Source organism: Bos javanicus, chromosome 8 (genome assembly GCF_032452875.1).
Source record: "Bos javanicus breed banteng chromosome 8, ARS-OSU_banteng_1.0, whole genome shotgun sequence".
NCBI classification, from domain to species: domain Eukaryota; kingdom Metazoa; phylum Chordata; class Mammalia; order Artiodactyla; family Bovidae; genus Bos; species Bos javanicus.
In genome coordinates, this window is record NC_083875.1 from 81,456,827 (window position 1) to 81,483,629 (window position 26,803).

The 26,803-nt window shown below is 44.8% G+C and overlaps 2 protein-coding genes across 6 annotated transcripts in view; one reads left to right on the plus strand and one right to left on the minus strand.

The window, feature by feature from the left end:
* Positions 1-26,803, plus strand: part of DAPK1 (death associated protein kinase 1) — a 213,463-nt gene that overhangs the window by 88,637 nt on the left and 98,023 nt on the right. For all 5 annotated transcript variants that reach the window (XM_061426094.1, XM_061426092.1, XM_061426097.1 and 2 more), the window contains exon 3: positions 24,756-24,977. In XM_061426094.1, coding sequence (XP_061282078.1) covers positions 24,756-24,977 — 222 coding nt within the window. The remainder of the gene's footprint in view (positions 1-24,755; positions 24,978-26,803) is intronic.
* On the minus strand, positions 17,708-19,032 carry LOC133253350 (heterogeneous nuclear ribonucleoprotein D-like). Its single transcript, XM_061427012.1, has one exon. It carries the CDS (start codon positions 19,030-19,032, stop codon positions 17,983-17,985), a length of 1,050 nt encoding a protein of 349 aa, XP_061282996.1. The 3' UTR covers positions 17,708-17,982.

The following is a 26,803-nucleotide window of genomic DNA, read 5'->3' on the forward strand; positions in this document are numbered from 1 at the left end:
GACTAAGTGACTGAACTGAACTGAGGGAGGAAAAAACCCCACCATACTGTGCCCGACACAGTGCTCAAGAATTGTTTGATGAGTGAATGAATGAATGAATGAATGAAAGTAACAATTACCTGGAATTCAGGCAGAGACCCCAGTTTTTCTCAACATAAACTTACCATCTGATGGGAGCACTAAGTATTTAGTGCCTCCACATGATAGGCATGTTAATTCTTGTGAGTTTCCTAAGCAAGGGAAATAATGGATATCAGTACCATGATCTCTCACAAGAGAAGAAATAAATCAGCCCTGTGTTTAAGAAATGTGCATGAAGAGGGCAGATGTCAGTGAGCAGTGAGAATCTGGGCTTGCAGACATCCCTTCCACCCTTCCCCACCATCCTGTCAGCAGCTTTAACCTCCCTGTGGATGACAGAAACCTTACCTGCTTCCTACTTCCTTGACCTTCTTGTTTCTGGTATCCTTTTCTCGGCTCCACAGTATCACCAGAGATTCTACCAGTATATCCATTTCCAGGCAGCTTCCCAGGTGTCACAGTATTAGAGAATTCTCCTGCCAATGGGAGAGATACAAGAGATGCGGGTTTGATCCCTGGGTTGAGAAGATCCCCTGGAGTAGTACAATGCAACCAACCTTAGTATTCTTGCCTGGATAATCCCATGACAGAGGAGCCTGGCAGGCTATAGTCCATGGGGTCACAGAGTTGTACACCTGAGTGACTGAGCACACACACTTCTCACAGCACCTCCCCCACTGGCCTGCCCACCCCTTCCACCATAGACATGCTTTGGCCTCCTTGGAAACTTGTGGTTCATCTACCACTTTTCTGTGTCCATCACTGCTCTTCTTTCTCCACTTTAGTCTTTGGGTAGAAGGAGGGGATGACTGAAATAAACAAGATCGTATGCAAAATCAATTTACGAAATAGGGTCAAACTTTTGAAGTTAGCTGAGTCATAATCTTTGTGTTTCTCACTGGGGCTGGATGTGTTTTTGTAGCCTCATGTAGTATGCTACATAGACATCTTGATGTTTGTCGTTTTTGAACCATAAGATGGTCTATACCAACCAGTGGTTTGTGGTAGCAGGAATTTGCTAGAGAAAGCTATACAGAGACTTAGGAAATGCCTTTAAATGCAAAAAAGTTGGTTAAAGCATATAGATTGTCCAGTTGACTCCCATACTCCAAACAGCAGAGTATACTTACAAAGAAGACTATTTTAGGGCACATAAATGAAGAATTAAAATGTATTCATATAATTTTAAGAAGAATATCGAGAATACATAGTCTGGATTTCCAGGAGAATTTTCATCTCTATTATTGTTCTAATAATAGAACAGTGATAGTATTGTTAGTATTACTAACTATATACTAACAATGTTCGTATTGTCAGTGGTAGTATCTTTTATCTTCTAATGATTAATGTACTAAATTAGCAGTGATTCACCTCCCAGGGACTTCACAAGTATCCTTTCCACCTTCCTTCTATAAATAAAATAATCACGCTATAGCCCTATTTTATGATATGGCTATGAAATTAGCCTGAAGCTGTGCTGTATGACACAACAGCCATGAGCCACTTGTGCCCATAGAGTACTCAGACCGTGGCAGTCCCAGTGGAGGTGTGCTGTGGGTATCAAACACGCACTGGGGCTCGAGAACCCAAAAAAGGGTAAAATAAATCATAATAGTTTTTAATTCTTGATCACATGTTGAAACTAATATTTGGGATATATGTTGGGATAAATAAAATATATTATTAAAGTTACTTTTACCTGTTTCTTTTTGTAGCTACTCACAAAATTGCACATGGGGTTTGCATTTGCGACTTGTGTTATATTTCTGTTGGAAGTTATTGTATTTTATATTGTATTATAGTTCTGTCTTAAATAAATCATATTTTAATTTAATTGCCTAAAACTTAATTTTATTTTATGTCCTAACTAGGAAGATCACATATTTATTTATACCCATAAATATACCAGATTACATATTTGTAATTCACTTACTGTAAGAAAAAACTATTGGATACATCTCTAAACAAATTAATTGACACTTAAATAGATAGTACTTAATAGAGAGTAGTTAAATAGATAAATGTAAATTGAATCAAACTTAATATAGTTAGGTTGTAAGTTTTTAAAGCTTTTCTTATGTGAAATTGTATTCTAAGTATGTTTGTTTAACACAGGTTAACCTCTGTGAGAGGTTAGAATTCTGGAATTAGTGCAAAGTTCAGTTCTGTTTGCTTTGCCCTGAACCACTAATATTAACTCTTCCAGTGACCTGACACCCAGTTACCCAGTGGGTTATACAGTGACATGACACCCAGCATTTTTAAAGTTAATTCAGCATGCTAAAAGTCATCTTTAGTTTGTTTACACATGTCTTTATCATATTCCATGGGTCTAGCAATGAAATTCATCTAACTAACATTTCTGTTAATTTGGTCAGTGAATCAAAAACTAACAAGAGAAGCTTGGAATTCCAAGGACCCAAGGCTAAACAAATTAATACATCCACCCATTCAACAAACATTTGCTGAGAGGAGGAAAATGAGGTGTCCTAACAGGGTTGGAACTCTCTCTTCTCCCTCACCGTGTAAGGTTCATGGACTTGTAGACAGACCCAAAAACATAGATTCAAAAGCACATGATATGTTCTAGTACAGAGGTCCCCAACCACCAGGCCACAAACTGGTACTGGTCTGTGGCCTGTTAGGAATCAGGCTGCACAGCAGGAGGTGAGCAAACAAAGTTTCATCTGTATTTACAGCTGCTCCATAACTCACGTTACCACCAGAGTCCTACCTTGTGTCAGATCCGTGGCTGCATTAGATTCTCGTAGGAGTGCAAACCCTACCATGAACTGTGCATGTGAGAGATCTATGGTGCACGCTCCTTATGAAAACCACCCCAAAACCATCCCTCTTTTCCCCCTAGCCCGTGGAAAAATTGCCTTCCATGAAACCAGTCCTTGGTGCCAAAAAGGTTCAGTTCAGTCACTCAGTCCTGTCTGACTCTGCGACCCCATGGACTGCAGCACGCCAGGCTTCTCTGTCCATCACCAACTCCCAGAGCCTACTCAAACACATGTCCATTGTGTTGGTGATGCCATCCAACCATCTCATCCTCTGTCGTCCCCTTCTCCTCCTGCCTTCAATCCTTCCCAGCATCAGGGTCTTTTCCAGTGAGTCAGTTCTTCACATCAGGTGGCCAAAGTATTAGAGTTTCAGCTTCAGCATCAGTCCTTCCAATGAATATTCAGGACTGATTTCCTTTAGGATGAACTGGTTGTATCTCCTTGCAGTCCAAGGGACTCTCAAGAGTCTTCTCCAACACCACAGGTCAAAAACATCAATTCTTCGGCGCTCAACTTTCTTTATAGTCCAACTCTCACATTCACACACAACTACTAGAAAAACCATAGCCTTGACTAGACGGACCTTTGTTGGAAAAGTAATGTCTCTGCTTTTTAATATGCTGTCTAGATTGGTCATACCTTTTCTTCCAAGGAGCAAGCTGCAGTCTCCATCTGCAGTGATTTTGGAGCCCACAAAAATAAAGTCTCTCACTGTTTCCATTGTTTCCCCATCTATTTGCCATGAAGTGATGGGACCAGATGCCATGATCTTAGTTTTCTGAATGTTGAGTTTTAAGCCAACTTTTTCACTCTCCTCTTTCACTTTCATCAAGAGGCTCTTTAGTAGTTCTTCGCTTTCTGCCATAAGGGTGGTGTCATCTGCATATCTGAGGTTATTGCTATTTCTCCCGGCAATCTTGATTCCAGCCTGTGCTTCATCCAGCCCGGCATTTCTCATGATGTACTCTGCATATAAGTTAAATAAGCAGGGCGACAATATATAGCCTTGACATACTCCTTTCCCGATATGGAACCAGTCTGTTGTTCCATGTCCAGTTCTAACTGTTGCTTCTTGACTTGCATACAGATTTCTCAGGAGGCAGGTCAGGTGGTCTGGTATTCCCATCTCTTGAAGAATTTTCCACAGTTTGTTGTGATCGACATAGTCAAAGGTTGGCATATTTAAAAAGCAGAAGTAGATGTTTTTCTTGGAGAAAGCAATGGCAACCCACTCCAATACTCTTGCCTGGAAAATCCCGTGGACGGGGGAGCTGCGTGGGGTGCCGTCTATGGGGTCACACAGAGTCGGACATGACTGAAGCGACTTAGCAGCAGCAGCAGCAGCAGATGTTTTTCTGGAACTCTCTTGCTTTTTCAATGATCCAGTGGATGTTGGCAATTTGATCTCTGGTTCCTTTGCCCTTTCTAAATCCAGCTTGAATATCTGGAAATTTATGGTTCACGTACTGTTGAAGCCTGGCTTGGAGAATTTTCAGCATTACTTTGCTAGCATGTGAGATGAGTGCAATTGTGCAGTAGTTTGAGCATTCTTTGGCATTGCCTTTCTTTGGGATTGGAATGAAACTGACCTTTTCCAGTCCTATGGCCACTGCTGAGTTTTCCAAATTTGCTGGCATATTAAGTGTGGCACTTTCACAGCATTATCTTTCGGGATTTGAAATAGCTCAACTGGAATTCCATCACTTCCGCTAGCTTTGTTCGTAGGGATGCTTTCTAAGGCCCACTTGACTTCGCATTCCAGGATGTCTGGCTCCAAGTGGGTGTTCACACCATCGTGGTTATCTTGGTTATGAGGATCTTTTTTATATAGTTCTTCTGTATATTCTTGCCACCTCTTCTTAATATCTTTTGCTTCTGTTATGTCCATACCATTTCTGTCTTTTACTGTGCCCATCTTTACGTGGTAAAGATGGTAGCTCTAATTTTCTTGAAGAGATTTCTAGTCTTTCCCATTCTGTTGTTTTCCTCAATTTCTTTGCATTGATCACAGATGAAGGCTTTCTTATCTCTCCTTGCTGTTCTTTAGAACTCCCCAGCCAAATAGGTTGGGGCCACTATTCTAGTAGCTACCGGTTGCTGAGTTCATCGCTGTCAGATTGACAGGGATAATGTTATAGCTAGATCTCAGGCCTGAAGTTTTCCTGTGTTCCCTGTCTTCATGGCAGGTAGATGATTATATTTCACATTTATGTTATTAATAATGGAAGCAAAAACAAGACCAAATCTTTCTCTACTCCCTTCCTATACTTAATTTTGCTTTAATGCTTTGTCTGTGCTTTAGAAAATGTTATTTTTCTTGTGCATGATAAATAATGGTCTTAAATGATCAAAGTCACAATGTTAGCTTGAGACATTTGAGGCTTCTTTGAACTCAGGTAAACTTGAGTTAGAAACAGCCTCAAACAGCCTGAGAGTCTTTCCTCCATGGCTGTCCAAGAGATGGACCTATAATTGTTCCAGGATGAGGTTGTTTCACAGAATTTGACCATCTAGTCATTCCTGCAGCCATGAGACCAGAAAGACATCAGAATGATATTAGTTAGGGTTATGCTTTCCTTCTCTTCACCCTGAATATTTTAGTATTTCCTGAGTCCAATTGGTTAGTACCATCCTCATGTCCCAAAGTGTTCTGAAGTCAGCCGTCTTCATGGGGGATTCACTCAGCAGCCCATGTTCAAGATGGCTTTTCCAGAATAGGGTGGGAAAAAAACTTGCATAAATAATTCCTTCTGTTATTTCTCTAATGAGGTGATATATGAGCCTTGATACTGGTCTAAGAGATGTGATGGTTTTAAGCAACCATATACTATAATAGCACAGGTTTTTCATCTGTATGGAAGTACAGCATTCCTATGAAACCTCCTGAGCTGAAATAACATGAAGTGAAGCACATCCCCTGCTTTCCAAAAGTTCACTTTATGCCACTTAGCTTTTATGAAAGACCTACATTAGTACATGTTTTTGCTAACTGCAAGAAATGTGAAGGGTAACATAAATTTTTGTTTTCATAAAAGTATAAATCCTCTGTTGGCCTTTATGCTCTTTTCACACAGTTAGGAAGTGGCAAAGCCAGGATTCAAAACTAGGCCCTCTCTTCCCAAAGTTCCAGATACATGATGTCATGCAGATTTATCTGTCTAGATATTTAAGTTTTCATTTTGGAAGACTTGAATGCGCTGTTTCTAAATCCTGCTTAAAAGAATTCTTTCCCTTTTTTTGTCATTCCCTCTTAGAGACTGACTTGAACTTATTAGGGATCTTTGGACATAGACACAGGGATTTTGTTCCCAGCTGTGATATCACTTAAATATTTCCAATTAGTAGCATTATATTTGTGTGATAGTATGGACTCTGTAAAACACAGTCACATCTTTTTACTTCTTTTGAGTCTTACAGCAGCCCTATAAGCTATGCATTGTTAATCTCAGTTGTGTATGTATATGTGTGTGTGTGTGTGTGTGTGTGTTTAACTTCCAAAACGACCATGCTAAGGCTCAGGAAAGGTACTAAAGAATCAGCATTCCCACTGTTGCTGGATGGGAGAGTTGGGTCAGCTGCCTCTTGGCTGAGCTCTCTTTCCTTCCCACAATGCATTTCCACTCAGATTATTAATACTCTGTAATTTTGGAGAATTAATCTTAAGGTACAGATGCATAAGTTTCCAGATAGAGTTGAGAGAAGTTGATGGCAATATGGAATTTATTTTGAGTTTCAGTCTGGGAAGATCATTAGTATAACAGAGATTCAGAAAATTCATGAAGAAAAAATAGCGTCATAGCATTTCAACTGTACTCAGTAATATGTTTTCTTTCAGTTAAGTGAGGAGTGCAGTGCCCTGATCTCTGCAACTCTAGAAACAGAGCCTCTTAAGGTTGGAAGGAATTTAAGAGACCATGGTCAAGCCTCCCACTCATTCCTGGCAGATGGCCTGATTCCTTTTGACAAGCTTTCAAACACTGACAGTTCTCATGCCCAGAAGCAAAACCTCCCTATTGTCATGATCTTCCCCTGACTGCCACCTACTCTGCCAGCATCTTTCCTACCAAGGGCAAGTGCCCAACATGGGGCACAGATTCATGCTGAGAGCAGGAGCACTGCACCCCTTTGGCACATGGGGACCACGTGCATGGTGTGGGCAGTGAGGTTACACTCTGCTTGTGCCATGTGTGGTCAGATACAACCATCATCTGTTTTCTATATGAACTGCTATCCTGTAAGCTTGATTTCCTTGAACCTAACTATGGGGATTTCTATTTATTTCTCTTATGAATTTTATTATTAAGCCGGTTGGGATAATGTAGATTCTAGATTCTGTCAGTAAATACTGCCATTACTTTCCGTGTTATTTTAAAATGTGGTAAATATGCCTTCATCTGATACACTGAAAAATATCTTGTCTAGGACAGTGCTAAACTCGAGAGTCTTATGGCCTGCCAAAATCCACCACATGGTGATTCACCATTTCATCTACAAAAATATCATGAAAAATTATGTCAGAGGCCCTGCTAAAATCAAAACATTTTTTTGTCTATATCATTTCCCATTTTTGCTGATTTTATAATGCAGTTGGGACAGTGGGAAAGTTGTAGCTGATTATGCTGTTTTTTATTTGCTATTTTTAATTCCTGAGATCAATAGTTGATTTTCAATGTTTGCTCTGTACTAATAACAAGGTAATTGATCTTAGAGAGGGATCCAATTTGGTCATCTTTTGAATATCAATCCAGTATCACTCCTTATAATTTGTCCAAGGTTACCAGCAGTGATTTGAGATTGCTTCTGCCACACTGAGGTTTAACTTTCCTGTAGATTTGAATTTTTCTTTCTTTCTTTTCTTTTTTTTTTTTTTATTGTCTAGCTAGGCAGTCTTTTATCGTGTCTTTTCTAAACTCAAGCTTTGGTTACACTTTAGTAGCATTTCCCCAGTCTTCTCTAAGGGAAGACAACTGGCCTCATATGAAAAAAATAAAAGCACAAGAGAATTAATTTTGCTTCCTACATGTCTGTTATACCATCAATTCTAATCAGCCATCTTTAGCCCCTTTCTATCCATCTTCTGTTAGGTGTTGAAGGGTTTTTTTCCAAATCTTAAGTTCTTTTAGGGTTCCTGTTGTATACAAATGAACTTATAAGCCTTGCCTTCTCATTTTCCCTTTTTTAGAAATCCCACTTCCTGGAGTTTGCAAATTGCATTGACCTTTCACAGGCCAATTACAAGTTGATTAATGACTATGAACAATTCATGTTTTAAAAATCTTTAGGTTGTGCTTTGATTAGGGAATTTTCCCAGTCACCTAAAGTTATAGCCTAAAAGCAACTGCTTGGGAAAAGCACTTGGCCTCAAGGAGACTGGGTGAATTCCAAGGAGTGTCGATAGCCCTATGAGAACTATAATATACCTCTGCTTTTCGAATGAATGTACATGATCAAATACACTGATTATCCCTTTGACAGTTTCTAAAGCAGGTGGGCCAGTTAGGACCTAGCACAAGGCTGAAGCCTAGTAAACAGTGGAGGAAAGTAAATGCACATGGACTTCCCAGGGCCACGAAATACTTAAAGCAAATGATGAAACATAGTGTGTGATATTTTTAAGTACCGCACCAACAGTTTTCCCATGTCCAAAAGGTCAGTGGAAGCAATCTAAACACTTAAATGGTCAGCACATAAATTTAGGGTGACCCTTCAGGTGATTGGATCAACATATTATTAATTCCAGAATTTTACTGAATGTACCATGTTGTGCTCTTGGCACTCAATAGTGTTAATTTTTAGGAAGAACCCTGTATACATGTGTGATATAAACAACATTTTACAAGCTAATATATTGGTAGATCACTATGAAGAGGATTAAAATTCAAACTCTATAAGCTGATTCTTCTAGTTTTAATTCTTTGTGGTTCTAAACATAGCTAGTGGTGTATCTTTCATAGACGCCTAACAGATCAGAGTAGCTGGAAAAACAGATTCTACTTCTGTGCCATTCACTTGCCTGTTAAATGGAAAGTCCATTCCAAACTGTGTACTGGGCTTCAGAGTACACAGCTACAGCTTTTTAGAGTTCACTGTCACCACGAGGCCACCCAGCCACACCTGAATCCAGCTACCCTCTCTTCTTGAGCTGCTCTCGAACCCCCAGAAGTCAGTCCCTCAACTGGAAGTGGCCTAAGCAGGTGGCCCGGTGTGTCGCATGTGACCTCTGGTGCACCTGCCTAGGGGTCATGGGTGTGTTTACTCCTGTTGGATTGCTCCCTGCTCCAAGCCTGTAGTCATGTTTCCTCTGTGCCTCATTACCTGCCTGCAAGTTGTGTATCTTTCAACCAAGTAGCCTGGCCCAGGTGTCTCCTTGTTACTGCAAGTAAGTACTGGCTTTTGATCCAAGTGGCAAAACAGTGAAGACCCTCAGGGGAGGAGTTCTGACAGCCTCACTCAGCTCTGCAGAGTCCAAGGCGATCAGTGGGGCAGGGTGGGGGTTACACAGACCCTCAGTGCCCCCTACTGCAGATGAGGAAGTGGGGGGAGGTTTTCTCACCTGCTCCTCTTACAGGGGCTGTTCCAGGGGTCAGCCCACAATGCCCCCTCCCCACCCCCTTGCCTGCTAGAAAGTTAGGTTTCCAGCAGACAAAGCTTCTGAAGCCCCCTGTGCATGCTCACTCTGCTACTGCTGCTGCTGCTAAGTCGCTTCAGTCGTGTCCGACTCTGTGCAACCCTATAGATAGCAGCCCACAAGGCTCCGCCGTCCCTGGGATTCTCCAGGCAAGAACACTGGAGTGGGTTGCCATTTCCTCCTCCAATGCACGAAAATGAAAAGTGAAAGAGAAGTTGCTCAGTCGTGTCCGACTCTTAGCGACCCCATGGACTGCAGCCCACCAGGCTCCTCTGTCCATGGGATTTTCCAGGCAAGATCCCTCTGAATGCAGGTTCCAAGTTTTCTTGGGAAGAGACGTCACAAAACGGCTGTGGGGTTTGAAGCCCCTGCTTCAGGAAGCATCATGTTCGTGAATGTGAAGTGTAAATTAGTTTTCATTTTCTTTAATGTTTGACCTAAGACCTGATAAGTGACACCTGCTCCTCAGAAGTCTCCCTTCCTAGGCGAGGTAACGTCATCCGTGTGTCCAGGCTCCCTGCTGGGTGTTTACAGCCCTCCCAGCCTCCAGCGATAAGCTTTGTGTTTGCTCTGGTTCAGGGCTCCGGGGTGAGGTCGGCCCACATGGCAGGCTTCCAGAGAGTTCTGCTTCCACCGAGGGAATACTTAGCCTTCCCGGCAGCTCTGGTTTCTCTCTAACTTATCATCTTTCAGTTTTATCTGTGTGGCTCTCTTTCTGGGTAACTCCAGCAGTGAATTTCCCTGCCAGCCTCTCCTTGCCTGGCCTGAAGTGACCCCCTCGGTCCTCTACTTGTTTTCTCCTCTCCCCAGACTTCCTCTGGGAGGTGAGTCCCCTCCTGACTCAGAGCCAAGGTGACAGATCTGTAGACCCCGTGGGAGAGGGTGTGGCCAAGAGCACTGCGAAAGGACTCCTCCTGGCTAGGCCGACGGCCAGATAACCACTGGCTGCCCCAGAGGAGGCAAACCCTCAAGAAGGGGGTGCCCCAGTTTGTACTCAGTCTCCAGAGCCGGACAGGCCCGTGAGCAGTGTCTCTACAGCACATCCATCTATGGCTGCACTAAGAGCCACATCACGACAGTGTATTTGAATTTCTTGCAGGTCACTCAAGTCCAAACTCTTCACCAGCACAGACCTGACTTCCTGGGATAAGACAGAGCTGATTCTCAAAGCAGGACAGAGGGTCCCAAACCTGCTCATGAAAACACATAGGCAAATAGTATTTCTAGCTAAACTGAGAGGGAAGACATGAAGCTAGTCAGACATATTTGTTCAGCACCTGGAATACTCCAGAACTGAGCAGACTGCATGGTGGAGGGTGGTGGGGGTCATCCCACACTTTCTATAAATTACATTTAATCTACGCAATTCAATGTAGTGTTTGCACAGTTACAACCTGTACCCATCAGATGGCCAAACTGGTCCTTTCTCGTTACCTTGAGCTCGTTCCTCATCTAGAAGCTCAGCATTTGGAAGGAATCTGCCTTTCTCTTTGGCTGAGGCATGAGGAACTTCAACTCAGCTCCTTGACTTCTGTCTCCCTGTGAAGATATATGAACCTTCTGCTCCCTTTTTCAGCCTTTTCCCCGAGAGCTGCTTGCTGAGTTGAGAATAGATCGTACCTTATGGCCCAGTTACCTTGAGCCCAGTAGTAGCTGGAGGGTTTTGTATGACACGGTCTGGAGGATCAAATAGTAGGATTGGCCTGGGGAGTAGCTTGCTGAGGTTGGAGCGACCAAACAAGGGACAAACCCCTCTGAGCCTCCATGGGATATCCTGAGGGTCTCCTGCAACTGTGGCTGTCTGGGGCAGGAGGCCCCAATCTCCAGTCCCCTGACAAGGTCACCGTTCATAAAATGTGTGAGTTGCTCCTGACATGACACCCTCTCTTTGTAAAGGCATTTGATTCTCCATAAAACTGGACTGACAGGGCAATCCTCATGGAACTTACTATTTGGGAAGAACATTTGGAGTGTTGTTTGTTTTGTCTGGTCCATTGGAGCATCATTTAGATTGTAATTAAATGACACTTTTCCAATACTCATTTTCTTCTTTCCTTTTTCCTTTTCACTTTAAATGAAATGATACAAATGAACTTATTTACAAAACAGATACAGACTCACAGACTTAGAGAATAAATTTATGGTTGCCATGTAGGGAGGATGGGGGAAGGGATGGTTAGGGAGTTTGGGATTGACATGTTCACACTGCTATATTTAAAACAGATAACTAACAAGGACCTACTCTACTCAATGTTATGTGGCAGCTTGGATGGGACGGGAGTTTAGGGGAGAATGGTTGCATGTATATGTATGACTGAGTCCTTTTGCTGCCCACCTGAGACTGTCATAACATTGTTAATTGTCTGTGCCTGTGTGCGTGCATGCTCAGTCACTTCAGTCATGTCCAGCTCTTTGTGACCCCATGGACTGTACCCTGCCAGGCTCCTCTGTCCATGGGATTATCCAGGCAAGAAGAATGGAGTGGGTTGCCATTTCCTCCTCCAGGGGACCTTCCTGACCCAGGGATCAAACCCACGTCTCTTAGAGCTTCTGCATTGGCAGGTGGATTCTTTACCACTGAGCCACCTGGGAAACCCTGTTAATTGGAGGCCCTGCTATACTCCAATATAAAATAAAAAGTTAAAAGAAACAAGCAAACAGTCATCAGGCTCCAAGTTTGCTCTCTGCCCAGCCCTGAGTTCGGTACCAGGGGTGATGCTGAGCAGAGTGGATGAAGTCTTCCCCAGCCCTCAGCTCCAGCAGGACGTCACCTGCTTGGCATACGTCATCACGCAGTACTCACAGCTCTGTCATATAGAAATATTAACTTATAAAGTCTTGTAAATCCCGGTGGGTTGTAGGTTCCTTAAGTCACAGACTGGATCTGAATCAGGCCGGATGATTAGGTATGGCAATGAGTAATGCAAACCGAAGGGCGGCTCCCAGAACAAGATGGTTTTCTCTGCTGTTGCTGCTGCTGCTGCTAAGTCGCTTCAGTCGTGTCTGACTCTGTGCGACCCCATAGACAGCAGGCCGCCAGGCTCCCCCGTCCCTGAGATTCTCCAAGCAAGAACACTGGAGTGGGTTGCCATTTCCTTCTCCAACGCATGAAAATGAAAAGTGAAAGTGAAATCGCTCAGTCGTGTCTGACTCTTAGCGACCCCATGGACTGCAGCCCACCAGGCTCCTCTGTCCATGGGATTTTTCAGGCAAGAGTACTGGAGTGGGGTGCCATTGCCTTCTCCTATGGTTTTCTCTAGGCTCCTGCAAATCAAGTGCTGGGGGAGGCCATTCAGGACTCACTTTGAGGCCTCCTTCCCACCACCACACTCTTCTCAGGGGTGGTGCTCATGGTCCAGGGTGGCAGCAAGGACCCCAGAGCTCACCTGGAGTCATCATAAAGCAGATATCCCTGTGTTCTGCCTCGGCTCCCACTCTCCACACCTCCTCAGCCTGTTCTCAGTTGCCACGGAAAATATCCAACCCAACTGACCATCCGAAAGAAAAGGGAAACACCAGATTCCCTGCTAGTCTCTGGTGGTGCCGGACGTCTGTCAGGATGAAGACCACTGTGCATCTGCCTGCCCCCTGGGAACAGCCCAGACCAGCAGCCAGGAGGAGGCGGGGAGCCCCAGGCCCAGGGTGGCGGGTGGCCTCCTCTTCTAGGCCTGACAAAGTGGATCCCCCACCCTTCTAATAGGCCAGAGCCCCGAAAGGATCTGAATCTCTGAACACCTCCATCAAGCTCTGCACTCAGCTCCCCCAGGCCCGTGAGCAGCATCATGCCTTAGGAAACACCTCTAAATGCAGCTCTGGGTTCAAAGGAAAGGGAACTGCTGTCTGCAGACTCAGTCCCAGCTCTTAAGAATATAACTATTAACTGGAAGAGAAGACCAAAGCAAACTCTCCCAAGAAAACTGGATTTCACAACCAAGAAAAAAAAATAATTATGGTTAATAACACCCTCCAACCTGCTAAAACGCTGAATTCCATGCCCCCTTGGAGACAGAGGGCGGGGTCTGGTGAGTTCTCCGTATAGAGGCTTGTTTTGTCTCTGTTTACCCGATTTTCCCTAAATGTGCTTTGCCATGAAACTTTCTCCATGAAAAAAATTTTAAAAGAGTACCCTCTTTTAAAAAAAAATTTTTTTAATAATTGATTTACAATATTGTGTTAACTTCTGTTGTATAGCAGAATGACTCAATTATACATATATGTATACATTCTCTTTCATAATTATTTTCCATTATGATTTATCACGGGATATTGAATATAGCTCCCCATGCTAGATGTAGGACCTTGTTATTTATCCTTCCTTTGTATCCTAGTTTGCATCTGCTAATCCCAAACATGAGCTTCAGAGAGCCCACTTTGGGAAATGATCTTCTAGGTGGAGCTGAGACCTTCCCCCTCCAAAGAGGTATCCCGGGGACACATCAGGTTAACAGAGATACCTGCTGTTCTCTTTCTCATCTTCCTTATTTCTGGGTCCTCACCAGCTCTGGTTTGCTAGTTCCTTAATTATAAGGAGGCTGCTCCAGCCACCTGATACTCTGTGTATTTGGTTTCTTTGACCCACTGGCAGCCCCACACTTGTGTGGGAAGCCAGACCCTTATCTGCCCTGCCTTAGGTCCTGGGTCTTGCCCCGTTCTCACGGGTGACTTCTCTGTGTCCTATCTTCTGGGAGGATGCTCCCCCCAAGGGGTCCGTCCCTGGTCTGAGCTCCCTCGCCCAGCGTGTAGCTCCCAGCGTACCCTTAGGCAGCACTTACGTTTTGCAGCTCACTCCTGACTCACGTGTTGTCCTGGTTCCCGGGGTGACATGCTGCTGTTTATCCTCTTGGCAAACTGCTTCTCCCCCTCCGTGTCCTGGCAACCTGCTCTGTTTGCTCACTGCTGGGGGAAGTCTTGTTCTCTAGATCATGTGACTTTTTAACTGACCCATGGCAGCAGTTCAAAATAATTTTTGGAGGGTTGTTTGTTTTTAATAATAGTAATAAATAACCAACTTTGTTTCTTTGTAAAAAAAAAAAAAAGTGGTTTCTCTTCCTGTCACAAATAGCTTCTCAAAAGGCAGAAAGAGAGCAGTTCCAAGTGTGGGCTGCAGCACGGAAGCGTTCCAGGAACTCAGACTTGGTGCTGAAGTACCAGGTTCCCATACTGGGTCATCATCTGCTGAAGTCTGCACAGCCAAGTGGGTTGTGATGGAAGGGGAAGTTTCCACTGAATGAGGACCAAGTGCTTCCTCATCACCAGAGACCGCTACAGGTGATGTCCCTAGGGGTAGGCCCTGGGCGTCTGCACCACTCAGGATGGAGATTCATAGCCATATGTTTACTGGGTCTTGCTGGAGAGCTTGGCAATTCCCTGGTGGCTCAGCTGGTAAAGAATCTGCCTGCAATGTGGGAAACCCAGTTTTGATGCCTGGGTCAGGAAGATCCTGTGGAGAAGGGAATGGCTACCCACTTTAATATTCTTGCCTGGAGAATCCCATGGACAGAGGAGCCTGGTGACAGACAAGTCCATGGGATCGCAAATAGTTGGACACGACTGAGTGGCTGGAGACTTTGGGTCTTGTGCATTTCCCAGAGGGGAGGTCCTGCTTCCCCAGAGAGACTGGGAAAGGTACGTTGGGGATGAGTACAGCTCAGCCAGAAATCTGCAGAGGCATTTTAGTGTGATCTTTGGGTTTTGTTGTCATCAGTTTGGGGTTTTGGCACAGAGGTCCCTCGTAAATGATGTAACACTTCCCTTGAAAGAGGGCGACTTGCTGCCAAGATGAGAAGCGGAGAACCTGAAAAGTGAGCCCGCACCTGCTGATGTAACAAGGGGGCTGTTTGTGTGGGGCCCCACCCCCACCCTGGGGGGCCAACTGCATGCAAAATGGTCTGGACACTCTCGCTCCTGTTCCCGGCTCTCCTTTAGGCTTGTCAGAGACTCCGGTCACCTTCTGTCCCCTCACCCTGTGCATTGAATCTTTTCTTCACATAGCTTCTGGGATCATCTGTTTTAAAAAAAAAAATTTTTTTTAGTAGCTGTTCCACCTATCCATTGTTGTGAAACAAACGCCCCAAAACTTGGTAGCCTGAAACAACATTTTTTTAATGAACATATGCTTCTGTGAGTGTTCTTGCTTGGGGGTCTCTCTCATGTGGTGGCACTGAGATGTTGGCTGGGGCTGGAGCCACCTGAAGACTCACCTGGCTGACTTTTTAGAGCTGCTCTCCACTCCGCGGGAGCTATTGATGGGAACATGTCCACATGGCTTCTCCCAGCATGGTGGCTGGGTTCCCAGAGGGAGCTAGCTCTCAAGAGTATGCATGCTGACAACCCAGGCAGAAGCCCCAGAGTCACGCTGCCATGTTCTAATGGTCAGACAAAGCTCAGATTCCAGGGGACAGGGATGGTGGGAAAGGCAGGACCACACCAAGCAAGAGCATGAGCGATGGGAGATACAGCTGAGGTCATCTTTGCAAAATGCAGTCTGCTTCCCATCACCTGCATGCATTGGTGCTCAGTCGCTTCAGTTGTGTTTGATTCTCTGCGACCCTACGGACTGGAGCCTGCCAGGCTCTTCTGTCCATGGGATTCTCCAGGCAAGAATACTGGAGTGGATTGCCATGTGTTCTTTCAGGGGATTTTTCCCGACCCAGCAGTCGAACTCATTTCTCTTACCTCTCCTGCATTGGCAGGCGGATTTTTTACCGCTGATCTACCGGGGAAGCCCTCTCATCACCTACCTAAAAATTCAGCATACAAAGCCACACGGTCTTTTATGGACCAACTGTGGAAAATCACATAGGTCCCATCCAAAATGAAAATAGCTTTGTTGAGTCCTGATGAGGGGGAAAATGTAGAGATTTAACACTTAGATTTCAAAGATGTTGTAAAGAAAACTGCCAAGAAGAAATTAGGTGCTGCTTTTCAGCCTCTGAAATACCACCCTCTTGGCTGCTTTGAGTGAGTGAGTGAAAGTCACCCAGTCGTGTCCGACCCTTTGCAACCCCAGGGACTATGAAGTTCATGGAATTCTCCAGGCCAGAATACTGGAGTGGGCAGCCTTTCCCTTCTCCAGGCGATCTTCCCAACCCAGGGATTGAACCCAGATCTCCTGTGTTGCAGGCAGATTCTTTACCAGCTGAGCCACCAGGAAAGCCCAAGAATACTGGAGTGGGTAGCCTATCCCTTCACCAGGGGATCTTCTCAACCCAGGAATCAAACCAGGGTCTCCTGCATTGCAGGCAGATTCTTTACCAACTGAGCTATCAGGGAAGCCTCTTGGCTTCTTTAAGAAGTATGAAACTGAGCCAACGTGCTAACTTTCATCCTTTTCATGTGCTTAAATGCTGTACTCACGTGCATGACCTCATTTCATGTTGCCATTGCTCTTATACAGAGGAGGAAACCAAGGCTCAGCCAGCTCTCTGCTTTCCCACGTTGTTAGCAGGGTTGGGGCTGGCATTGCTCCATTCTGGGCAGGACCCTGGCTGTGAGGATCCCTCATTTCCCCCCCACCACTTCCTCTTCTCTCAAGAATACCAGGCAGGCTCTTTCATGCCTCCCTGCCCTGGGTCATGCTCTTCTTCCTCTTGGAAGCCATCCCTCCAACACACAGTTTCTTCCTCTTTTGGCTGGAGCCCAGACTTCAGGACACTGCTTGGGTCTTCCAACCCCATCCTCTCCCCTGAAGTGGTCCCAAGGGGCCGTGTCCTTTCTGTGGCCCTTCCCACCTTACAGTGTTAACAAGCTTCTCTCTCCATTACTCTATAAGCTCTTTGGGGTTTTTATCGCCTGCCATAAATGTGAATTATTATCAAATGTGAACTCATCCTTGAACAATCTTTTCTGTCACCTCACCTCTTATTTAAGACCTGTAATTCCTGTATTCTAGCAGGATCTGTGTCTATGCCACTCTCAGAATGCAACTCTTCAAGAAAAATGTGCTTAATCGCTCAGTCATGTCTGACTCTTTGCGACCCCATGGACTGTAGCCTGCCAGGCTCCTCACCAGCACTAAAATTTTGCCAGAAGCTTGATATATGAATTCAAAAGTAAAAATTATTTTGTGTTAATTAAAAACCGTATTGCAAATCTTGGAAGGAGGGGAGAGATGGAACTAATTATAGGCACAAATGCTTCATCAGTTGCATGCAATCCTTGTATGCTGACCTTGGGAATGAACTTTCTTTTTTTTTTTTTTTTTTAACAATCACATAAGGAAGCATTTATTTGAGGTTTAACATGTAATCATACAAATAAAGTCTGTATAAACACAAATCCACAGAGTCATAACACAGATAGCAAAAGACAAAGTAAAAACAAAGAAAACTAATTGGCGGCTATATACAGTTGGACACAAATTGTGTCTTGTACACTAGAAAGTCTTTTACAAAATAATCATCTTAGATCAACAGAAGACCAATCTTCAATGTCCTCCTGCAAGATGGTTACTTTAGCAATCTCTTCCTGTTTTCTGCAGTGTCCCCTTTAATACGGCTGGTAATTGTTTTGGTGATTGCCACCCCCTCGGGATGCCTTGCCGTAAGTGCTCTGTTGGCCACTGTAGTCTGCATATCCCTGTCCATATCCATAGTTCCCATAGTTATACCCAGTATAATCATAGCCGCCATAGCCACTATAGTTTTGATCACCACCATAGGCACTATTGTAATTTCCATATCCTTGATCATAATAGTTATTAAATCCTTGGTTCCAGTTTTGGCCCTGACCTCGGCCTCGACCCCTAGTACCACCTCGCCCACCAGCTGCTGCACCTCTTCCTCCCTTTTGTTGCTGCTGTTGCTGTCTATATACCTCTTTGGGTTGTGCAACTTTGATTTCACACTTTCCAGAACCAATTTGATGGTATCTGCTTTCTAACAATTTCTTTACTGGCTCCTCATCTGTATATGTAATAAAGCAAAATCCTCTTCTTTCATTTGTTTTTGTATCCATAGGAAGTTCAATATTTTCAATCTCTCCAAAGGCTCCAAAATATTCTTTAATTTGTTCCTCCGAAGTATCTGGGCTCAATCCACCCACGAAAACCTTTTTTGGGGGTTCCTTCCCCTTTAAAGCTTTGGCCCTTTTAGGGTCTATCAATTTGCCATCCAGTTTGTGTTCTTTCAGTTCCAAAACCTTATCAACACTAGCAGCATCCTTGAAAAGCACAAATCCAAATCCTCGTGATCTTCCAGTAACAGGATCTGTTTTAATCGTGCAGTCCACAACTTCCCCAAATCGAGACAAATATTCAGTCAGATCTTTCTTGCTTGTATCCCAGCTCAAGCCTCCAATAAACATTTTACCGTCATCCTGCTGGTTCTTGCTCGCGTTGATCTTGGATCCCTCGGCGAACTCCTCTATGTTGCTGTACTCGTTCATGTCTTCCATAGCGGCGGAGTGGTCGGCCGGAAGGTGCTGGCGCGCAGACCGAGTCGCGGCAGCAGCGGCGGCGGAGCGTTGTATGGAGCTGGATTTAAAATGGCGGCGGAAGAGGGGAATGAACTTTCTGTGGTTCTTTCTCAGTGTTAGCATCTTGCTTCCTTAGCTTACACATAAACAGGGTTTTCCTTTGGTCACAGAGCCCCCCTGAGCGTGTAAAAGCCATGGTTTTAGTTAATTAAACACTGTTTGAATTTTCAGTGAAGAGGAAGCTCCATTGCCCCAACTTACTTAACCACAAGGCCCCTCTCTTTGTCTTCCCCTTAGAAAACTCTTTTGTGAATGATGTTCCAGTCCTGTCTGTGACTTCACAGGAGGTGGCTGTATCTCAGTCAGGATGGACACAAGCCCAGTATAGCAACTGTGCTCATTGAATAGAGCTCTGGAGGCAAATGCACTTGGGTTTGGCTCCAGTTCTCAATTATGCAACTTACTTGCTGAGTGATTTGGCGCGATTTTAAAAATCTCTCTGAGACTTGGTTTTCTCATTGATAGATGAGGTGGTGATAATGTGAATTTCATGTAAAATGCCTTGCATAGCATCCTGGATAAAGCTCATTGAATGACTGCCAGGGTACTGTGTGAATTAGATATATTAATAAATAAGACAAGGAAATCAGCTTATAAATTAGATTGTTGTTGTTTAGTCAGTCATGTCCAAGTCTTTTGACCCCCCCATGGACTTGTAGCCCGCCAGGCTCCTCTGTCCATGCGATTTCCTAGGCAAAACTACTGGAGTGGGTTGCCATTCCCTTCTCCAGGGAATCTTCCTGACCCAAGGATTGAACTACATTGGCAGGTGAATTCCTTACCACTGAGCCAACAAGAAAGCCTCCAAAATTAGATTAGGTTATTTTATTGAAGTTTTGGTCCTTTTAGCCAAAGTTTTTTCTTTTTAATGAAATTTGTGATTATGTTTGAAACACTTTTTTTTGTTTTGTTTTGTTTTTAGTAGATAACTCTTTTAAAGCTGGGATGGCTCTTGTCTTTATATGCATCTGACCACTGGTGGTTAATAAACATTACCTTAAATGGAAAGTTTTCATTTGAAAATGAATGTGGCTGGCTGTACCTAATGTAATAAACTGTCAGTTATTAGATGACAGAGAATGTTATGAAAAAAAAAAACAAAAAACAAAAAATGACACACGGTCAGTGCTTGTCATGGTAATTAATGTTCTATAAATTCATCACAAACACTGACTCAGTGGATACTGGACCAGTTGTCCTGGAGGAAATACAGAGTTAGGGTCCTGTGAGCGGGTCACATTTTTACCAATAGGTCAACACATAACCTTGTCTGTTGTGTTTCTGTTTAAAGGCACCTTATTATATGTATATAGTTGATGCACTAATGTTGATCTCATGGCCAACAGCACTAAATCTCATGCCAAGCGTGGCTTGTCTAACACGTGTTTTCTCTGTAAGGCACACCATAGCCTCCATGCTTAATGAACACTGGACAGCTCTTCAATACCATGTTTGGGGGCCATTTTAAATAGTGAAATCATGAACAAAAAGCACAAAATGCAAAATGAAACCGAAAACACGGCACTGAACAGACTATGAAAAGGACACTGTTTTCAGTGTGAGAGCTGAAACAAGGAAGCAGAGCGTGCCCTTAACTGAGCTCAGCTGGGAACATGCATGTCTGACCATGTCTGGTCATTTGTGGTCAGATCCACAAATGACCATGAAAGTACTATGAGTATTGAGTTTTTAGATTACAAACAAAGTTGTAAGGAGTAAGTGAATTTGCAAATAAAGATCCTGGAGAAAATAAGGATTGCCTGTACTCTGTCTTGTCAAGTTTAAATGTTTCTGTTTTCTAGTAAGGAAGCTATGTTCCCCATCCACTGCCTGTGTGGGTTTCAGTCACTGAGGTGTCTCGTGTGTTTGTCACAGGACAGGGGTGGGCTGGAGCTACAGCCAGTCCCCTAGGTGGCAGGTGGCCTGGCTTCTCTGTGCATTTGCTCTCCTCCTACCCCGGAAGCTGGATCAGGAAGGGAAAGGGGAGCAGCAGTTAACCAATAGTCCAACGGGAATTAGGTCTCACAAAGCAAATCACTGTGTTTGAGACAAGTTTCTTCTCTGAGGAGTCTGTCCTCAGCCTGCTAAGGTGCCACAGAGGGGTATGAGGTGCCCTGTGGACTCGGGGATGCAGCATTCACTGGAGCAAAGGGATGGGGAGGCAGATTGTTGAAGAACTGGTGATAAATAAGGAAAAGTGTCTTTAAAGAGGCAGCATTGAGATAGATCTAGAAAGTGTTTCCCCAAATTGTTCTACACTCTCCTCTGACATCCTGCAGCCAAAGTTAGCTCAGATGCTAGCATGCTGCCATGGGAGGCACTAGAATCACATCTTCTCCTGTGCGGGGGCCTCTCCCACCTTCAGACTGCTCATGAGGGGACCCTGAAGTGTGAGCGAGGGGTCAATGGTTTGGTGAAGGAATGGGTTCTAGATATTAGGCTGCAAACCTGGACGACACGGTTGTCTTAGATGTGTGCACACACTCTTGGCCTTGAAACACAGGGTGTTCAGAACCACACTTGAATTCAGCTTTAGGGTTGGGAACCTGATGCTCTCACTTCCCATAACTGAAAGCATCGAATGCCCACATGGAACATTTGGCTGTGAAAATCTTTGATTTTAGGCTTGCATTTAAAATACTTTGTGGCTCTCCTGATGATTTTTTTTTTTCTTTGCTTTTGTTTTTTAAAGCAATGTGATTCAAGTCACCAAGTTTGCCTTAAGCCTGCCTGACGAGTGGCTGTGACTGCCAGACGCATGCATGGGCCCAGCTCCTACAAGCATGTGTTGCTGTGGGTCAGAGGTCCTTGGCTGGGCTGAGTCCTGGGGCCCCTGGAGAATGCTTAGTGGGGAAGTGGTACTGTATTTTTGAGGAGAGGGGTTACAAGCACCACTTCACTGGCTTCTGGAAAGCTAACATTGTTTTGTATTCAGGCTGTTTTTCCTCTTTTCTCCATAAGCCCCATCTCTGCAGCCCATCCCCACCCCCTACCAGAGGGAAAGCCCAGTGTTCCACTCCCCAAGGAAATCAGAAAGGGATTGTAATACAGTCATAACATTTCCCGTGACTCTTTAAGGTTGTGAGCTTACAGGCAGTAGGCGCTAGTGTTCTGATGTGATTTATTCTTCAGCGTCTCTGCGATCCTGCTGACCGGGGAAAGAAAGTATTAATAACCTGTCATGCAAAAAAATCGGCACTGCTATAAAAATACTTCTTCACTATGTGTTTTTATCTTCATGGGCCTCCCACTGCCAAAGTAAATGAGTAACATTTTAATGTATCCATTCTTTAACATCAAAATATTAGCCTTAACTTGATTTTTCTGTCTTCCTTTTGTCTTCATGTGAGGAGAATAAATCTAGCAAAAAATAACAGTGATAATTCTTCACATAGCAGTTCCCCAGCAGGTGCCCAGAAATGTGCCCATCCTGTGATGGCTGGATTGGCCCTTGGCACTCGGGTGCTAGGGAGGAAGTGAGGGTCCCAGCAGTGACATAGGAAGCACCTTTCCATTGTGTTTCACTTACTTTAAGGGTATACTACTTGCTTCTCTCCTGCTTACATGGTCACTTTACTATTTTGTGTCAAGTTCTGTTATTGTATTCTTTTATTGCAAAGCGTAGGACACGACTTAGCAACAGCTTATGGGTAGGAGGCTCTGCTGTTGAATTTAGGATGCTTTCTCTGCAAGAAATAAAAAACCCAAACTGGCTTTAGCAGTAAAGGGAATTTTATTGGCTTGTGTTGTGGAAAAGTCTAAGGCAGACGACTTCAGGCTAGGGTTGATCCAGCCACTCCACAGGGTTACCACAGACCTGTTTTCTTTCCTTTGACCGGTTGTGCCTCTGCTTTAGATCAGGAGTGGTCCCAAGATGATTGGCAGCAGCTTTGGGAGGGAGGAGGGTCAAAGAGTCTTAACAAAAATCTTTGTCTTCACATTCTCCAAAAAAAGAATATAGTGCACAAATTGGATGGCACCCCACTCCAGTACTCTTGCCTGGAAAATCCCATGGACGGAGGAGCCTGGTAGGCTCCAGTCCATGGGATCGCTAAGAGTTGGACACGACTGAGCGACTTCACTTTCACTTTTCACTTTCATGCATTGGAGAAGGAAATGGCAACCCACTCCAGTGTTCTTGCCTGGAGAATCCCAGGGACGGCGAAGCCTGGTGGGCTGCTGTCTATGGGGTTGCACAGAGTCAGACACGACTGAAGTGACTTAGCAGCAGGTCACATGAACCATATCTATGGTTGGGGGTGGACCTTGGCTTCCCAGAACCAAAAACCCCGGATGTAGGTATTTTGGGAAAAGAAGAGGAGAGAGATGATACTGAAGAAGCATCCAACAAACGTCTAAGTGCATATGACTTATCAGTCCCTGAAGTGTGAACAAAATCTATAGAGGCAGGACATTGCAGGTTCAGTTCCAGACCACGTCAATAAAGCAAAGATTGCAATAAAGTGAGTCAAAATAACTACATAAAAAAGTCGCACACAGTACTGTAGTCTCTTAGGTGTGCAATAGTGTTAAACCTTAAAAAAAAAAGAAAACAATATAGATACCTTAATTAGAAAATATTTTATTGCAAAAAATTGCTCACCATCATCTGAGCCTTCAGCAAGTTGTAATCTGTTCTCAGGGGTAACATCAAAGATCACTGATCTCAAACTACTGTAACAAATATAATAATTATGAAAAAGTTTGTGAGCAAATGCTATTGGAAAAATGGAGGAAATAGGTTTGCTCAATACTAGATTGCTGCTGCTGCTGCTAAGTCGGTTCAGTCGTGTCCGACTCTGTGCGACCCCATAGACAGCAGCCCACCAGGCTCCCCGTCCCTGGGATTCTCTAGATTGCTACAGACCTTCAAACTGTAAGAACTCTCTGTGAAGCACATAAAGTGAAGCCCAACAAAATGAGGTATTACTTGTGTTTTTGTTGTTGTTGATGTGTTTCAATTAATAAGTATTTGTGCTTCCCTAGCGGCTCAGACGGTAAAGCATCAGCCTGCAATGCAGGCTGGGTCAATCCCTGGGTCGGGAAGATCCCCTGGAGAAGGAAATGGCAACCCACTCCAGTATTCTTGCCTGGAGGATCCCACGGACAGAGGAGCCTGGCGGGCTACAGTCCATAGGGTCGCACAGAGTTGGACGTGACTGAAGTGACTTAGTACCTGCTAGAAATACATCACTGAAGGCAGGACCCTGTATATTTCTGCCATTTCCTTGATCCTGACCCCTTGCTTTCCTAGAATACAGGACAAGAACAAGGAAGTGAGGCCCAATGGGAGGGGGCTCCTTCCTGTGGCCCCTGAATCTGAAATGGGGGAGAAGGAGGAGAACAGAGAAATGGAGGTGTTATTACCCATTTAATAAAATGTGATTCAAGAAAGGAAATTATATTCTTTGCAGCATTGTTCATAAAGAAAGAGGCTTAAATTAATGGAGCCAAATTATAAGAAGAAATTTCTCTATTGAATTTATTAATTTCCCACAATTTGGACTCCTTATTTACAATCCTACTGTTCCCCCCTCCCCCCCTCCGCCCGCCGTGGGACTACATTCTTGCCCAAACCTGGGTTTTAGTGAACAATAAAGAACATATATCCCCTGGAGGAGGGCATGGCGACCCACTCCAGTATTCTTGCCTGTAGAATCCCATTGACAGAGGAGACTGGCGGGCTACAGTCCGTGGGGTTGCAGACAGTGGGACACGACTGAGGGCCTAAGCGCAGCACACAAAGAACATGTGAATGACCCGGGACCTCTTCCTTCTCTCTGCAGTGGGCAGTTTGCCGTCGTGAAGAAATGCCGTGAGAAAAGCACCGGTCTACAGTATGCCGCCAAATTCATCAAGAAAAGGAGGACCAAATCCAGCCGGCGGGGTGTGAGCCGCGAGGACATCGAGCGGGAGGTCAGCATCCTGAAGGAGATCCAGCACCCCAACGTCATCACCCTGCACGAGGTTTACGAGAACAAGACGGACGTCATCCTGATCCTGGAACTGTGAGTGCTGTGCTGGGGCGGGGGAGGGGCACTGCCGGCTCCCAACGGCCGGACAGCACAGCCACCAGCCTGGACCCTCCTCGGGGACCACTCGGCCTTGCTGAGTTGGAGAACTGGGGTGTGCGGCCTGCCCTGAGGCCCAGCTGCAGTTGTCTGGAGTAGGTCTGCAGAAGCTTCCACCCATGTGGTCGCACTTGGTTTGCCAGTGGGTCCCAGGTCTTGAGTTCTTCCTTGTCATGAGATCGTCTGTGTTTTAAGTTTCATGCTAAGCTTTAGGCTTAAGAGCATATGCTCTTCTCCTCTCACACTGTTCCTCTGCCTTCCCTCTGTTTTCCTACTTCTGTTTTTCTCTTCTCTCTCTTTTTTTTAAAATTATTTTTAATTTATTTTTTTGGCTGTGCCACACAGCATGCAGGATCTTAGTTCCCCGACCAGGAACCCATGCCCTCCTGCAGTGGAAGCATGGAGTCTTCACTACTGGACAGCCAGGGAAATCTGTCTCTTCTCTTTCTTTCTCTCTTCTCTTTCCCTCTGTCTTATACACACCTCATTTTTAACTGTTGAAACTGTCGACACTCATTATATGAAAGGGTGAGATTGAAGCAGAATCACTCAGCGGTGACTGCAGGACTTGTTGTTAAAGCATTCTGCTGATTCTCTCAGGCACACCCTGTCTGTCCGATGTTACTGTGGGAAACTGACTATAGTGCGTTGTTCTATGATGTGTCCGGTCCCTGGCCCCCTGCCTGAGGGCCCCGCTCCCTGTGATGAATTCAGCAACCAACATAGGCTGGTGGGAGAGGAGAGGAAGTCATCCAAGAACATGCAGCTGGGAGTGTCTCTGGACAGTTTGGGTGGAGGACACACATCATCACCCTGGGGGCTGAGGGAGGGAGGGATGGCGCAATCCTGGGTGGTTCTTAGTGATGACAGGCCCCACCCATTTCCTGGAGCCTCTGAAATTCAGATGTACCCTTTTGCCAGCCCAGCAGCTCCCCCTTATTTGCAGATCTCTCAGGGCTAAGAGGTGATTTTTTGAGACCAGAGAAGGTGGAAGTGAGGGGAGGTATACAGAGGGCTTGGCACCTCACTGTGGGGACCTGTGCTTTGCAGTCAGAAGGGCCTGGGATGCCCACTGCTTATTGTCTCCACACTGGGCTCTGAGCACGTTCTTTTATGCATCTGAACAGGAACCTTCTTAACTATAAATTGGGATCAATTAATACCTCAGAAGGGTTTTGAGGAGATATGTGAGATGAGAATATAAACATAGCTAGCAAAGTGTGTGGCTCATTTGTTGTCGTTCAGTTGCTCAGTCATGTCCGACTCTTTGCAACCCCATGGACTGCAGCACGCCAGGCCTCCCCATCTTTCACCACTTCTCGGAGTTTGCTCAAACTCATGTCCATTGAGTCGTTGATGCCATCCAACCATTTCGTCCTGTATCGCACCCTTCTCCAGCCCTCAATCTTGCCCAGATCAGGGTTTTTCCAGTGAGTCAGCTCTTAGCATCAGGTGGCCAAAGGATATCAGCTTTGGTATCAGCTTCAGTATCAGTCCTTCCAATGGATATTCAGGGTTGATTTCCTTTAGGACTGACTGGTTTGATCTCCTTGCTGTCTCAAAAGTCTTCTCCATGGATGTGTTTCTGGGAAGTTCTCAGCCTCTGCACTAGTGACATATTGGGCTGCATAATCATTCAGGGGACTGTCCTGTGCATTGTGGGATGTTTATCAACATCTCTGGGTTTTACCCACCAGACAGTATCCTCTCCTCTAGCTGTCACAATTAAAAAATGCCTCCAGATGTTACCACATGTCCCCTGG

Excerpts from the sequence above, each read along its gene's own strand:
- LOC133253350 (XM_061427012.1), bottom strand. The coding sequence starts at position 19,032 with ATGCTAACACTGAGAAAGAACCACAGAAAGTTCATTCCCCTCTTCCGC.